This window comes from Scyliorhinus torazame, chromosome 6 (assembly GCF_047496885.1).
Source record: "Scyliorhinus torazame isolate Kashiwa2021f chromosome 6, sScyTor2.1, whole genome shotgun sequence".
Classification (NCBI taxonomy): domain Eukaryota; kingdom Metazoa; phylum Chordata; class Chondrichthyes; order Carcharhiniformes; family Scyliorhinidae; genus Scyliorhinus; species Scyliorhinus torazame.
The window spans coordinates 142,272,783-142,286,608 of NC_092712.1; the positions used below are offsets into that span (position 1 = coordinate 142,272,783).

A 13,826-nucleotide genomic window follows, 5' to 3' on the forward strand; every position below is an offset into this window, starting at 1 on the left:
AAAAGAGGAAATGAATACTTCAACTCCTAGATGTTTATAAACATTATGTTTAGGCTCAAAGCAGGGTACTTGAGATGCATTCAAGCATGAAGGGAAATGAAAATAAACAATCTAGATATTTGAAAGCTAAAACCCCGTCAGGTACAGCACACTAAAAGCTATTGTTCTTTGAAAGTTAATAAAAGCCTTGCAGATCAATGGATTAAAGGGGTTTAAAGACTTTTGATGTGGGCTGCCATTTTGAGCAGGTGACTCAGTACCGTGGTCCAACGGATGACACCCCTCTCCCTCCACAACACGCTTCAGCTTTCTGCACCTCTGTCCCAGAAGCAGGTGTAAGGGACAGGTGAGTGAAAAATAAGTGGCTTTTTACTGTTTCTGCTTGGACTGCTCTTCAGCTTTCAGGCAGTGGTGATTGTTGGGGAACCTCTGATATACAAAGAACAAACAAAGAGAACAAAGAAAAATTACAGCACTGGAACAGGCCCTTCGGCCCTCCAAGCCTGCGCCGATCCAGATCCTCTATCTAAAACTGTCGCCTATTTTCTAGGGATCTGTATCCCTCTGCTCCCTGCCCATTCATGTATCTGTCTAGATACATTTTAAATGACGCTGTCGTGCCCGCTTCTACCACCTTCGCTGGCAATGCGTTCCAGGCACCCACCACCCTCTGCGTAAAGAACATTCCACGTATATCTCCCTGAAACTTTACCCCTCTCACCTTGATCTCGTGACCCCTAATAATTGAGTCCCCCACTCTGGGAAAAAGCTTCTTGCTATCCACCCTGTCTATACCTCTCATGATTTTGTAGACCTCAATGAGGTCCCCCCTCAACCTCCGTCTTTCTAATGAAAATAATCCTAATCTACTCAACCTCTCTTCATAGCTAGCGCCCTCCATACCAGGCAACATCCTGGTGAACTTCCTCTGCACCCTCTCCAAAGCATCCACATCCTTTTGGTAATGTGGCGACCAGAACTGTACGTAGTATTCCAAATGTGGCCGAACCAAAGTCTTGTACAACTGCCAACTCTTGTACTCAATACGCCTTCCAATGAAGGAAAGCATGCCGTATGCCTTCTTGACTGCTCTATCGACCTGTGCAGCCACCTTCTGGTTACAATGGACCTGAACACCCAGATCTCTCTGTACATCAATTTTCCGCAGGGCTTTTTCATTTACTGTATAGTTCGCTCTTGAATTAGATCTTCCGAAATGCATCACCTTGCATTTGCACGGATTGAACTCCATCTGCCATTTCCCTGCCCAACTCTGCAATCTACCTATATTCTGCTGTGTTCTCTGACAGTCCCCTTCACTATTTGCTACTCCACCAATCTTAGTGTCATCTGCAAACTTGCTAATCAGACCACCTAAACTTCCTCCAGATCATTTATGTATATCATAAACAACAGTGGTCCCATCACTGATCCCTGTGGAACACCACTGGTCACAGTTCTCTATTTTGAGAAACTCCCTTCCACCACTACTCTCTGTCTCCTGTTGCCCAGCCAGTTCTTTATCCATATGGGGGTGTCTCTGATGGGGGTCTGTGGTGGGGCTCTCTGATGGGGGGAGTTTGATGGGGGAGAACTGGGGGGTGCGGTGGTCAGGATTTGCATTGTGGGGGAGCGGCCCTCCAATGGAATGTGGGGGCACCTACGTTAAATACTTACCCTATTGACCCACCACGAGGTTCTCCACCGCATCAGGATCTCCGCTACTGACAGAGGGCAGTGGAGAATCCCGGGCTCAATATTTTTCTTGAACTGCTTTCTGTGGTGGTGAATTCCACAGGCTCACCACTCTCTGGGTGAAGAAATTTCTCCTCATCTCAAGCCTTAAATGGTTTATCTCTGGTTCTGGATACCCCAACCATCTGGAACATCTTTCCTACATCGCCCCTGTCTAGCCTTGTTCGAATTTTATATGAGATTCCCCCCCATTCTTCTAAACTCCAGCAAATATAATCCTAACTGACTCAGTCTCTCCTCATAAACCAGTTCTGCAACCCCAGGAATCAGTCTGTTAAACTTTGTGGCATTCCCTATTTAGCTAGAACTTCCTTCCTCAGATAAGGAGACTAAAACGGAACACAATATTCCAGGTGTAGTCTCACCAAGGCCCTGTACTCAAATCCTCTTGCTATGGAGACCAACTTCATTTGCTTTCTTTACTGCCCACTGCACTGCATGCTTACCTCCAGCAACTGGTATACAAGCACACCCTGGTCTCATTGCACTTTCCCCTCTCTTAATCTGCAGCAGCGCCGCCAACCTTTCCCAACAGAAATAAGTATTCCAGATACCAAAAATCAGTATTTGGCAGTAAAATCGGTATTTTCATTTCAAAGAAAATTGCCCATCAACCTGAAGGGCAGTTTTACACCTTTATTGCACAAATCTAAAACACAAATGGAAAATGCAAATCCAATGCTTTTACCTATATGTACAGGCACCTCGATGCGAGACCGGGTGAAGGATCATATGGCACGCATGTGCTGTGTAGTGTGCGAGAGGGAGATGAGAAGGGGCGGGCCTTTGCACGGGGCGCCGTCTTCCTGCATGCGTCGCCAAGGAAACCAATCGAAGCGTTTCGGGAGGAATGCATTCACTGCGGCTTGCCAATCAGCTCCTCTTCCCATAACGCCCCCCTGACCCCACGACCCCACAAAGCCAGCCAGCCCTTTACAAGGAGCTGCTTCTTAATTTTTTTTTTCTGCCCTCCCCCCAAAAACTTCTCTCGCTTAAATAATCCCCTTCAGTGCGGTGTCAGGTTGGATTTGGCCGAGGGCTGCAGTGGATTGCGTATTTTAAAATGAAAAATCGTGGGCAGAATGGTGGAGCAGTGGGTTAGCCCTGCTGCCTCACGGCACCGAGGTCCCAGGTTCAATCCTGGCTCTGGGTCACTGTCCGTGTGGAGTTTGCACATTCTCCCCGTGTTTGCATGGGTTCCTCCCCCACATCCCAAAGATGTGCAGGGTAGGTGAATTGGCCATGCTAAATTGCCCCTTAATTCGAAAAAATGAATTGTGTACTCTAAATTTATTTATTTTTTTAAAAAATGAGAAATCGTATTGCTGTATTCAAGCAGAAAATTTGTGCTAGTTACCGCCATTCAGATAATAATCTGCCTTCCTGTTTTTGCTACCAAAGTAGAAAACCTAACATTTATCCACATTATACTGCATCTGCCATGAATTTGCCCATTCATTCAACTTGTCCAAATCATACTGAAGCATCTTTGCATCTTCCTCACAGCTCACCCTCCTACCCAGCTTTGTGTCATCTGCAAATTTGGCGATATTACATTTAGTTCCCTCATTTAAATCATTAATATATATTGTGGACAGCTGGGCTCCTAGCTCAGACCCCTACGGTATCCCACTAGTCACTGCTTCCATTTAGAAAAAGATCCGTGTATTCCTACTCTTTGTTTCCTGTCTGCCAACCAATTTTCCATCCATCTCAATACACTATCCCCAATCTCATGTGATTCAATTTTACACGCTAAACTCTCCTGTGAGAGTTTGTCGAAAACCTTTTGAAAGTCCAATTAGACCACATCCACAGGTTCCCCCTCGTCAACTCCAACAGTTACATCCTCGAAGAAATCCAAAGATTTGTAAATTCATAAATCCATGCCGCCTTTGTCTGATCCTGCCACTGGTTTCCAGGTGCTCTGCTATTAAATCTTTTCTCATGGACTCGCAAATTTTCCCCACTACTGACGTCAGTGGGGAACTGCTGACTGGTCTATAATTCTCTGTTTTCTCTCTACCTTCCTTTTTAAATAGTGCTGCTACATTATCACCCTCCAATCTGCAGGAACTGTTTCAGAGTCTATAGAATCTTGGAAGATGACCACCAATGTATCCACAATTTCAAGGGCCACTTCCGTAAGTACTCTAGGATGTAGTTTGTCAGGCCCTGGGGAGCTAGCGGCCTTCAATTACATCAGTTTCCCTAACACCATTTCCTTACTAATACGGAGTTCCTCCCTCTCACGAAACGCAGTGTTCCTCAACATTTCAACCGCATTATTTGTGTCCTCCTTGGTGAAGATAGAATCAAAGCACGTATTTAGTTCCCCATTATAAATTCCCCCCGTTTCTGACTGTAAGTTGGTGATTGACTTCACCAATCCGTTTTTCTTCACAAAGCTTTTAAAGTCAGTTTTAATTTCCTCATAAACTTACTCTTGTACTCCATTTTCTCCATCTGAATCAACCCTTTTGTCCACCTTTCCTGAATTCTAAATTGCTCCAAGTCCTCAGGTCTACTGTTTGTTTGGCCAATTTGTATGCTTCCACCTTGGATTTAATGCTATTTCTAATTTCTCTTGTAATCCATGGTTTGGCCATCTTTCCCGTTTCATTTTTGCAACAACATTAACATTGTTGGCATTGGCAAACATGTGGAACATCATGCGGGGAATTTTCTGCCCCCCTTTTCATCAGTAGGAATGGCAGCAGGGCAGAAAATCAAATGCAACTACCGAAATTGCTTTCATGCTGACGGGGTGTTCCATGATGGGGGTTCCATGTTGGGGGATTCTTGTATTCGATTTGCATCTGATCGCCATCAGACGGCCCTTTAAAAATGGTGCCACGACTTCTGGTAGCGTCCATGCGCTAGTCGGCCGTGTGCCTGGTGGCTCTCAAGTGGGGAAACTTATTTTCACCTCATAACTCCTGGTCGGACCTTTAAATGAGGTTGAGTTTTCAAATTAATACTTTACATCTACCTTCATCAAGGAAGCAGATGCCACCTAAGGCATGGTGACAGAGGAGGAAACTCTGTCACCAGAAGGGCTCAAAAGTGATAACGAGGTATTGGATAAACAGTTCGTACTTGAGGTTGACAAGGGACCAGGACCAGATGAGACACATCCAAGGATACTGAAGGAAATGAGAGAAGATATCACAGGAACAATGACCATAATCTTTTAGTTTTCCCTAAACTCAGAGGAGGTTCCAGAGAATTGCAAACTTTACACTTTTGTTCAAAAAAAAGATTTTCAGGATAAGCCCAGCAATCACAGACCCGTCAGTTTAACTCCAGTTGAGGGAAACCTCTCGGAACAATCATTCAGGATAGAATTAATAGTCACATGGACAAATGTTAATTAGGTAGAACCAGCATGGATTTCTAAAGAGAAAATCATGTTCAACTAACTTGCTAGACTTTTTTGGAGAGGTAACAAGAGAGGGTTGATGAGGGTAATGATGTTGATGTGGTGTATATGGACTACCAAAAACATTTGAGACAGTGCCACACAAGAAGTGCGAAAAAATTTATAGCTGATGGAATAGAAAGGGACAGTAGCAACATAGATACAAAAGTGGCTGAATAATAGGAAACAGCGAAGAATGGTTAATGGATATTTTTCGGGCTGGAGGAAGGTTTGTGGTGGGGTTCCCCCGGGGTCAGTATTGGAACTCTTGCTTCTCTTGATACATATTAATGATCTAGATCTTGGTGTGCAGAGGATGATTTGAAAGTATGTGGATTACACAAAACTGGGAAACATTGTAAACTGTGAGGAGAACAGTGGAGAACTTCATAAGGACATTAACAATTTGGTGGAGTGGGCAGATAGGTAGCAGATGAAGTTCAATGTGGAGAAGCGTGAGATGATGCATTTTGGCAGGAAGAACATGGACAATAAAAAATAGTGTACAATTCTAAAGGGTGTGCAGGAGCAGAGGGGCCTGGGTGTGTATGTGGATAAGTGACGGTGGTAGAACAGGTGGAGAGAGCAGATATAAAGCAAACAGTATGCTAGGCTTCATTAATAGAGGCATACTGCAGAAGAGCAAGGAGGTTATGCTGAACTTGTAAAGGACACTAATTAAACCTCAGCTGGGGTATTGTGTATAGTTCTGAGCACCACACTTTAGGAAGGAGGAGATTTGATCGAGGTGTTCAAAATCATGAGGGGGCTGGACAGAGTAATGAGACAGGATTGATTCAGGATCTCATAGTTAGGGACCCTCTCGGAAGGAGCGATCACAATATGGTGGAATTTAAAATACAGATGGAGGGTGAGAAGGTAAAATCAAGCACTAGTGTTTTGTGCTTAAACAAAGGAGATTACAATGGGATGACAGAAGAACTAGCTAAGGTAGACTGGGAGCAAAGACTTTATGGTGAAACGGTTGAGGAACAGTGGAGAACCTTCCAAGTGATTTTTCACAGTGCTCGGCAAAGGTTTATACCAACAAAAAGGAAGGACGGTAAAAAGAGGGAAAATCGACCGTGGATATCTAAGGAAATAAGGGAGAGTATCAAATTGAAGGAAAAAACATACAAAGTAGCAAAGATCAGTGGGAGACTAGAGGACTGGGAAATGTTTAGGGGGCAACAGAAAGCTACTAAAAAAGCTATAAAGAAGAGTACGATAGATTATGAGAGTAAACTTGCTCAGAATATAAAAACAGATAGTAAAAGTTTCTACAAATACATAAAACAAAAAAGAGTGGCTAATGTAAATATTGGTCCTTTAGAGGATGAGAAGGGAGATTTAATAATGGGAGATGAGGAAATGGCTGAGGAACTGAACAGGTTTTTTGGGTCAGTCTTCACAGTGGAAGACACAAATAACATGCCAGTGACTGATGGAAATGAGGCTATGACAGGTTAGGACCTTGAGAGGATTGTTATCACCAAGGAGGTAGTGATGGGCAAGCTAATGGGGCTAAAGGTAGACAAGTCTCCTGGACCTGATGGAATGCATCCCAGAATGCTAAAAGAGATGGCTAGGGAAATTGCAAATGCACTAGTGATAATTTACCAAAATTCACTAAACTCTGGGGTGGTCCCGGCAGATTGGAAATTAGCAAACGTGACACCACTGTTTAAAAAAGGAGGTAGGCAGAAAGCAGGTAATTGTAGGCCAGTGAGCTTAACTTCGGTAGTAGAGAAGATGCTGGAATCTATCACCAAGGAAGAAATAGCAAGGCATCTGGATGGAAATTGTCCCATTAGGCAGACGCAGCATGGGTTCATAAAGGGCATGTCATGCCTAACTAAATTTGTGGAATTCTTTGAGGACATTAACAGTGCGGTAGATAACGGGGAGCCAATGGATGTGGTATATCTGGATTTCCAGAAAGCCTTTGACAAGGTGCCACACAAAAGGTTGCTGCATAAGATAAAGATGCATGGCATTAAGGGGAAAATAGTAGCATGGATAGAGGATTGGTTAATTAATAGAAAGGAAAGAGTGGGGATTAATGGGTGTTTCTCTGGTTGGCAATCAGTAGCGAGTGGTGTCCCTCAGGGATCAGTGTTGGGCCTACAACTGTTCACAATTTACATAGATGATTTGGAGTTGGGGACCAAGGGCAATGTGTCCAAGTTTACAGACGACACTAAGATAAGTGGTAAAGCAAAAAGTGCAGAGGAATTTGGATAGGCTAAGTGAATGGGCTAAGGTCTGGCAGATGGAATACAATGTTGACAAATGTGAGGTTATCCATTTTGGTAGGAATAACAGCAAAACGGATTATTATTTAAATGATGAAATATTAAAACATGCTGCTGTGCAGAGAGACCTGGGTGTGCTAGTGCATGAGTCGCAAAAAGTTGGTTTACAGGTGCAACAGGTGATTAAGAAGGCAAATGGAATTGTGTCCTTCATTACTAGGGGGTTGGAGTTTACGACTAGGGAGGTTCTGCTGCAATTGTATAAGGTGTTAGTGAGGCCACACCTGGAGTAGTGTGTTCAGATTTGGTCTCCTTCCTTGAGAAAGGACGTACTGGCACTGGAGGGTGTGCAGAGGAGATTCACTAGGTTAATCCCTGAGCTGAAGGGATTAGATTATGAGGAGAGGTTGAGTAGACTGGGACTGTACTCGTTGGAATTTAGAAGGATGAGGGGGGATCTTATAGAAACATATAAGATTATGAAGGGAATAGATAGGATAGATGTGGGCAGGTTGTTTCCACTGGCGAGTGAAAGCAGAACTAGGGGGCATAGCCTCAAAATAAGGGGAAGTAGATTTAGGACTAAGTTTACGAGGAACTTTTTCACCCAAAGGGTTGTGAATCTATGGAATTCCTTGCCCAGTGAAGCAGTAGAGGCTCCTTCATTAAATGTTTTTCAGATAAAGATAGATAGTTTTTTGAAGAATAAAGGTATTAAGGGTTATGGTGTTCGGGCCGGAAAGTGACGCTGAGTCCACAAAAGATCAGCCATGATCTCATTGAATGATGGAGCAGGCTCCAGGGGCCAGATGGCCTACTCCTGCTCCTAGTTCTTATGTTCTTATGACAGAAACTGTTCCAGCTCGTAAAAGGATCGAGAAGAGAAGGCACTGATGGAAAGTGATTTGCAGAAGAAGCAAATGCGATGTGAGAAAATACTTTTTCCACACGAGTGGGTCGGTTCTGAAATGCACTGCCTGGAACTGTGGTGGAGGCAGGTTCAATCGAGGCATCCAAGAGGGCATGAGCCAAATAATCACCGAGTTGGCTGGACAGCTGGTTCATGATGAGGAGCGACGCCCAGTGCGGGTTCAATTTCCATATTGGCTGAGGTTATTCATGAAGGTCTCACTTTCTCAACGTTGCCTCTCGGCTGAGGTGAGGTGAGTCTGAGGTTAAATCACCACCAGTCAGCTCTCAAAGGGGACTGCAGCCATTGGTCCTCTAGGACTGTGTATGACATTTATATTTTAGATTTTTAGGTGATTATTTGAATAGAAACAATGTGCAGCTGCATGCGGAAATGGAAAGACAACAGAACTTTGTGATAATCCATATTTGGAGAGCCGCTGCAAATACAACGAGCCAAATGGCCTCCTTCTGTACCGTAACAATTCTGGGAATCTGGGATCATCCAATGGCTTGGCAGAGGAAAAGGATGTTGGAAATTGGGCGGTGGTTTGCAGTTACAGTGGGGTCAAGAGTAGGTTTGAAATACTCCCATCTCGACTAAGTCCCGTGGCGGTGGTGGGAGGAGGATTTTTGACTGTGGAAGCCAACGGAAAACCACGCTGTCATAATATACACCAGTATATCATGGTGCAGACACACACTGATGGACACACAGTGGGACCAATCAACATACACAACACCGCAGCCAATCAACAGTGAGAGCACACGCACTATGAAGACAGGGAGCATCAGAGTTCCCGCTCATTCGAGTTGCAGCTAGCTAGGAGGACAGAACTCACAGCCTGCAACACAGACATTCACCATGTGCTGAGTTAATCGACTGGTTAGGACAAGGCAGAGGTATTCAGTTAAAGCTAGTGTCGTATTAACCCACAGTCTAAGTATGTTTAAACAGTTAATGATTCAATAAAATAGTGTTGCACTATTTCAAGTGTTGGTGACCTGTATGTGATACAGAACACCCCACACATCACACGCGATATCTTCTGACCCCAACCTTAATTAGTTATGCATCTGAAGGTTGTATTCCATGGTAGTGTGGACTCGAATGCTGGCTTGGATGGATCTAAAAGAAATCTTGCTGACTCTGATCAGTGTCAGACAATCCCTGATGAATTAGCATATTGTATGCAGCCCAGGACAAAGTTTGTTTTAGTTTCATGAAACTAGTTACCAAAGAATCCTTATTAGGTCATTGGGCCACACTTTACATGTCATTTGACAACAGTGGAATTGTACACCAATGAGGAGTAAACTTCACAAGAGGAGGAATAGTGATAAAGTTGCTTATAAAAAGAAAACAATTAAAGTTCCCCCAATGGGCTAGTGGGTAAACGACTGCCTACTTTAATACAATCCAGACTGGAAGGTCGAAAATTCTGAGACAGCTATTGGACCCTACCATTCCAGGTTTATGAAGCAGTAAAATTACAATCAATAATGACTCCTAGTATTCAGAAAACCCTGCTGCAAACTATAAATGGAGTGAAATAATGGAGTAAATTGTAAAATAGACCACCCAACATCCACTGTATATAGGATCACACATGTGAAGTGACTACTTGGTTGGGGTAACAGATATTTGCCAGAGACTGGCAAAACTCAGGGTTTTCAGTAGAGGATAGGGTAAAGAAAAGGGAACAAGGATGACAATTCAAAAAAAAATGACCAGATTTAAAATGAGGATATCAAGTTTTTTCATGCATTACATGTTACAGAAAACAATGGAACTTATAACCATAGAATGTCAATAATGTTGCTGTTATTACTATTTTGTTTAATAAAACTTACAATTCTGTCCTTCATTTCAAACTCTATTAGGACTGGTGTTTTGAGCCCCTTAACTTCAACTTTTCTTCTGTTTGTGCAGTTATACAGGGTCAGGTCAGCAACATCACCATTAATCTACAAAAAAGTTATAAACCAGAACAGCATCATTACCATAACACTAACTAAACAAAATTCAGAGATCAGGATTAATTAATGTAATTTATTTGCAAAGATGAATTTAACCCAAGATACACACAATTTACAGTCAGAGTTCTTTTCCATGCAACTCTGGGAGAGAGAAGTGGAATTAATACTTTTTACTCGTTTCAGTTTCATCGATAATTAAACAGACACAATAGATGTGATTTATAAAAAGGGTCCACTAATTAGTGGGAATGCGTTTCTTTTCAAAATAAAATGAATAGCTTGTGACCAAAAGGGAGAATGTTATAGTGTTGGAAAGAAGGATGTCCTTGAGAAACAAAAAGGGTATGATCATGGTACTGGGGATATTCGATCAGCCTCCAAATAATGAGATTGAAGAGTAAGGGAAATCACAGAGATGTGCAAGGACTTTACAGCGGGGATACTGAAGACTTCAATACCCAGATATCAAAGAACAAAGAACAAAGCAAATTACAGCACAGGAACAGGCCCTTCGGCCCTCCCAGCCTGCACCGATCCAGATCCTTTATCTAAACCTGTCACCTATTTTCCAAGGATCGACTTCCCTCTGTTCCCCACCCGTTCATATATCTGTCTAGATGCATCTTAAATTATGCTATGTGCCCGCCTCCACCACCTCCGCTGGCAAAGCGTTCCAGGCACCCACCACCCTCTGCGTAAAAGACTTTCCACGCACATCTCCCTTAAACTTTCCCCCTCTCACCTTGAAATCGTGACCCCTTGTAATTGACACCCCCACTCTTGGAAAAAGCTTGTTGCTCTCCACCCTGTCCATACCTCTCATAATTTTGTAGACCTCAATCAGGTCCCCCCTCAACCTCCGTCTTTCCAACGAAAACAATCCTAATCTACTCAACCTTTCTTCATAGCTCGCACCCTCCATACCAGGCAACATCCTAGTGAACCTCCTCTGCATCCTCTCTAAAGCATCCACATCCTTCTGGTAATGTGGCGACCAGAACTGCACGCAGTATTCCAAATGTGGCCGAACCAAAGTCCTATACAACTGTAACATGACCAGTTGACTCTTGTACTCAATACACCGTCCGATGAAGGCAAGCATGCTGTATGCCTTCTTGACCACTCTATCGACCTGCGTTGCCACCTTCAGGGTACAATGGACCTGAACTCCCAGATCTCTCTGTACTTCAATTTTCCCCAGGACACTTCCATTGACCGTATAGTCCGCTCTTGAATTAGATCTTCCAAAATGAATATCCTCGCATTTGCCTGGATTGAACTCCATCTGCCATTTCTCTGCCCAACTCTCCAATCTATCTATATTTTGCTGTATTCTCTGACTGTCCTCCTCACTATCTGCAACTCCACCAATCTTAGTATCATCTGCAAACTTGCTAATCAGACCACCTATACCTTCGCCCAGATCATTTCTGTATATCATAAACAACAGTGGTCCGAGCACGGATCCCTGTGGAACACCACTAGTCACCTTTCTCCATTTTGAGACGCTCCCTTCCACCACTACTCTCTGTCTCCTGTTGCCCAGCCAGTTCTTTATCCATCTAGCTAGTACACACTGAACCCCATACAACTTTACTTTTTCCATCAACCTGCCATGGGAAACTTTATCAAATGCCTTACTGAAGTCCATGTATATGACATCTACAGCCCCTCCCTCATCAATTAACGTTGTCACTTCCTCAAAGAATTCTATTAGGTTTGTAAGACATGACCTTCCCTGCACAAAACCATGCTGCCTATCACTGATAAGTCTATTTTCTTCCAAATGTGAATAGATCCTATCCCTCAGTATCTTCTCCAACAGTTTGCCTACCACTGACGTCAAGCTCACAGGTCTATAATTCCCTGGATTACCCCTGCTACCCTTCTTAAACAAAGGGACAACATTAGCAATTCTCCAGTCCTCCTGGACCTCACCCGTGCTCAAGGATGCTGCAAAGATATCTGTTAAGGCCCCAGCTATTTCTTCCCTCGCTTCCCTCAGTAACCTGGGATTGATCCCATCCGGACCTGGGGACCTGTCCACCTTAATGCCTTTTAGAATACCCAAAACTTCCCCCTTCCTTATGCCGACTTGACCTAGAGTATTTAAACATCCATCCTTAGCCTCAACATCCGTCATGTCCCTCTCCTTGTTGAATACCGATGCAAAGTACTCATTCAGAATCTCACCCATTTCCTCTGACTCCACGCATAAATTCCCTCTTTTGTCTTTGAGTGGGCCAATCCTTTCTCTAGTTACCCTCTTGCTCCTTATATACAAATAAAAGGCTTTGGGATTTTCCTTAACCCTGTTAGCCAAAGATATTTCATGACCCCTTTTAGCCCTCTTTATTGCGCGTTTGCGATTTGTCCTACTTTCCCGATATTTCTCCAAAGCTTCATCAGAATTAAGTCGCCTAGATCTTATGTATGCTTCCTTTTTCATCTTAGATAGTCTCATAATTCCACCCGTCATCCATGGTTCACTAATCTTGTCATTTCTATCCCTCATTTTCACAGGGGCATGTCTGTCCTGCACTCTAATCAACCTTTCCTTAAAAGACTCCCACATTTCAAATGTGGATTTACCCTTAAAGAGCTGCTCCCAATCCACACTCCCTAGCTCCTGCCGAATTTTGTTGTACTTGGTCTTTCCCCAATTTAGCACTCTTTATTTAGGACCACTCTCGTCTTTGTCCATGAATATTCTAAAACTTACAGAATTGTGATCGCTATTCCCAAAGTAATCACCAATTGAAACTTCAACCACCTGGCTGGGATCATTCCACAATACCAGGTCCAGCATGGCCCCTTCCCGAGTTGGACTATTTACATACTGCTCTAAAAAGCTCTCCTGGATGCTCCTTACAAATTCTGCTCCATCTATGCCTGCAACACTACATGAGTCCCATTCAATGCTGGGGAAGTTAAAATCTCCCATCACGACCATCCTACTGCTCCTACATTTTTCTATAATCTGTCTACATATTTGTACCTCTACTTCACGCTCGCTTTTGGGAGGCCTGTAGTAAAGTCCCAACAATGTTACTGCACCCTTCCTATTTCTTAGCTCTACCCATATTGCCTCAGTGCTCGAATCCTCCATCGTGCCCTCCTTAATCATAGCTGTGATATCATCTCTGACCAGTAATGCAACTCCTCCACCCCTTTTGCTTCCCTCTCTGACCCTCCTGAAGCATCTATACCCTGGGATATTTAGTTGCCAGTCTTGCCCTTCGCTCAACCAAATCTCTGTAATACCAATAACATCATATTCCCAGGTACTAATCCAAGCCCTAAATTCATCTGCCTTACCTGCTACACTTCTCGCATTGAAACAAATGCACCTCAGACCACCTGTCCCTTTGTGTTCATCATCTCTTCCCTGTCTACTCTTCCCCTTAGTCACATTAAGTTTATTATCTAATACCTTACTGGCTTTAGTTGCTGCCTCTTTACTGACCTCTAACTTCCTAATCTGGTTCGGTTGGGATAGTATTAGA

At 43.5% G+C, this 13,826-nt stretch overlaps 1 protein-coding gene across 1 annotated transcript in view; it reads right to left on the reverse strand.

The window, feature by feature from the left end:
- LOC140425041 (polycystin-1-like protein 1) overlaps positions 1–13,826 on the reverse strand; it is a 543,547-nt gene that overhangs the window by 240,065 nt on the left and 289,656 nt on the right. Inside the window, exon 37 of the mRNA XM_072508831.1 lies at positions 10,195–10,308. Within this exon, the coding sequence (XP_072364932.1) occupies positions 10,195–10,308 (114 nt within the window). The remainder of the gene's footprint in view (positions 1–10,194; positions 10,309–13,826) is intronic.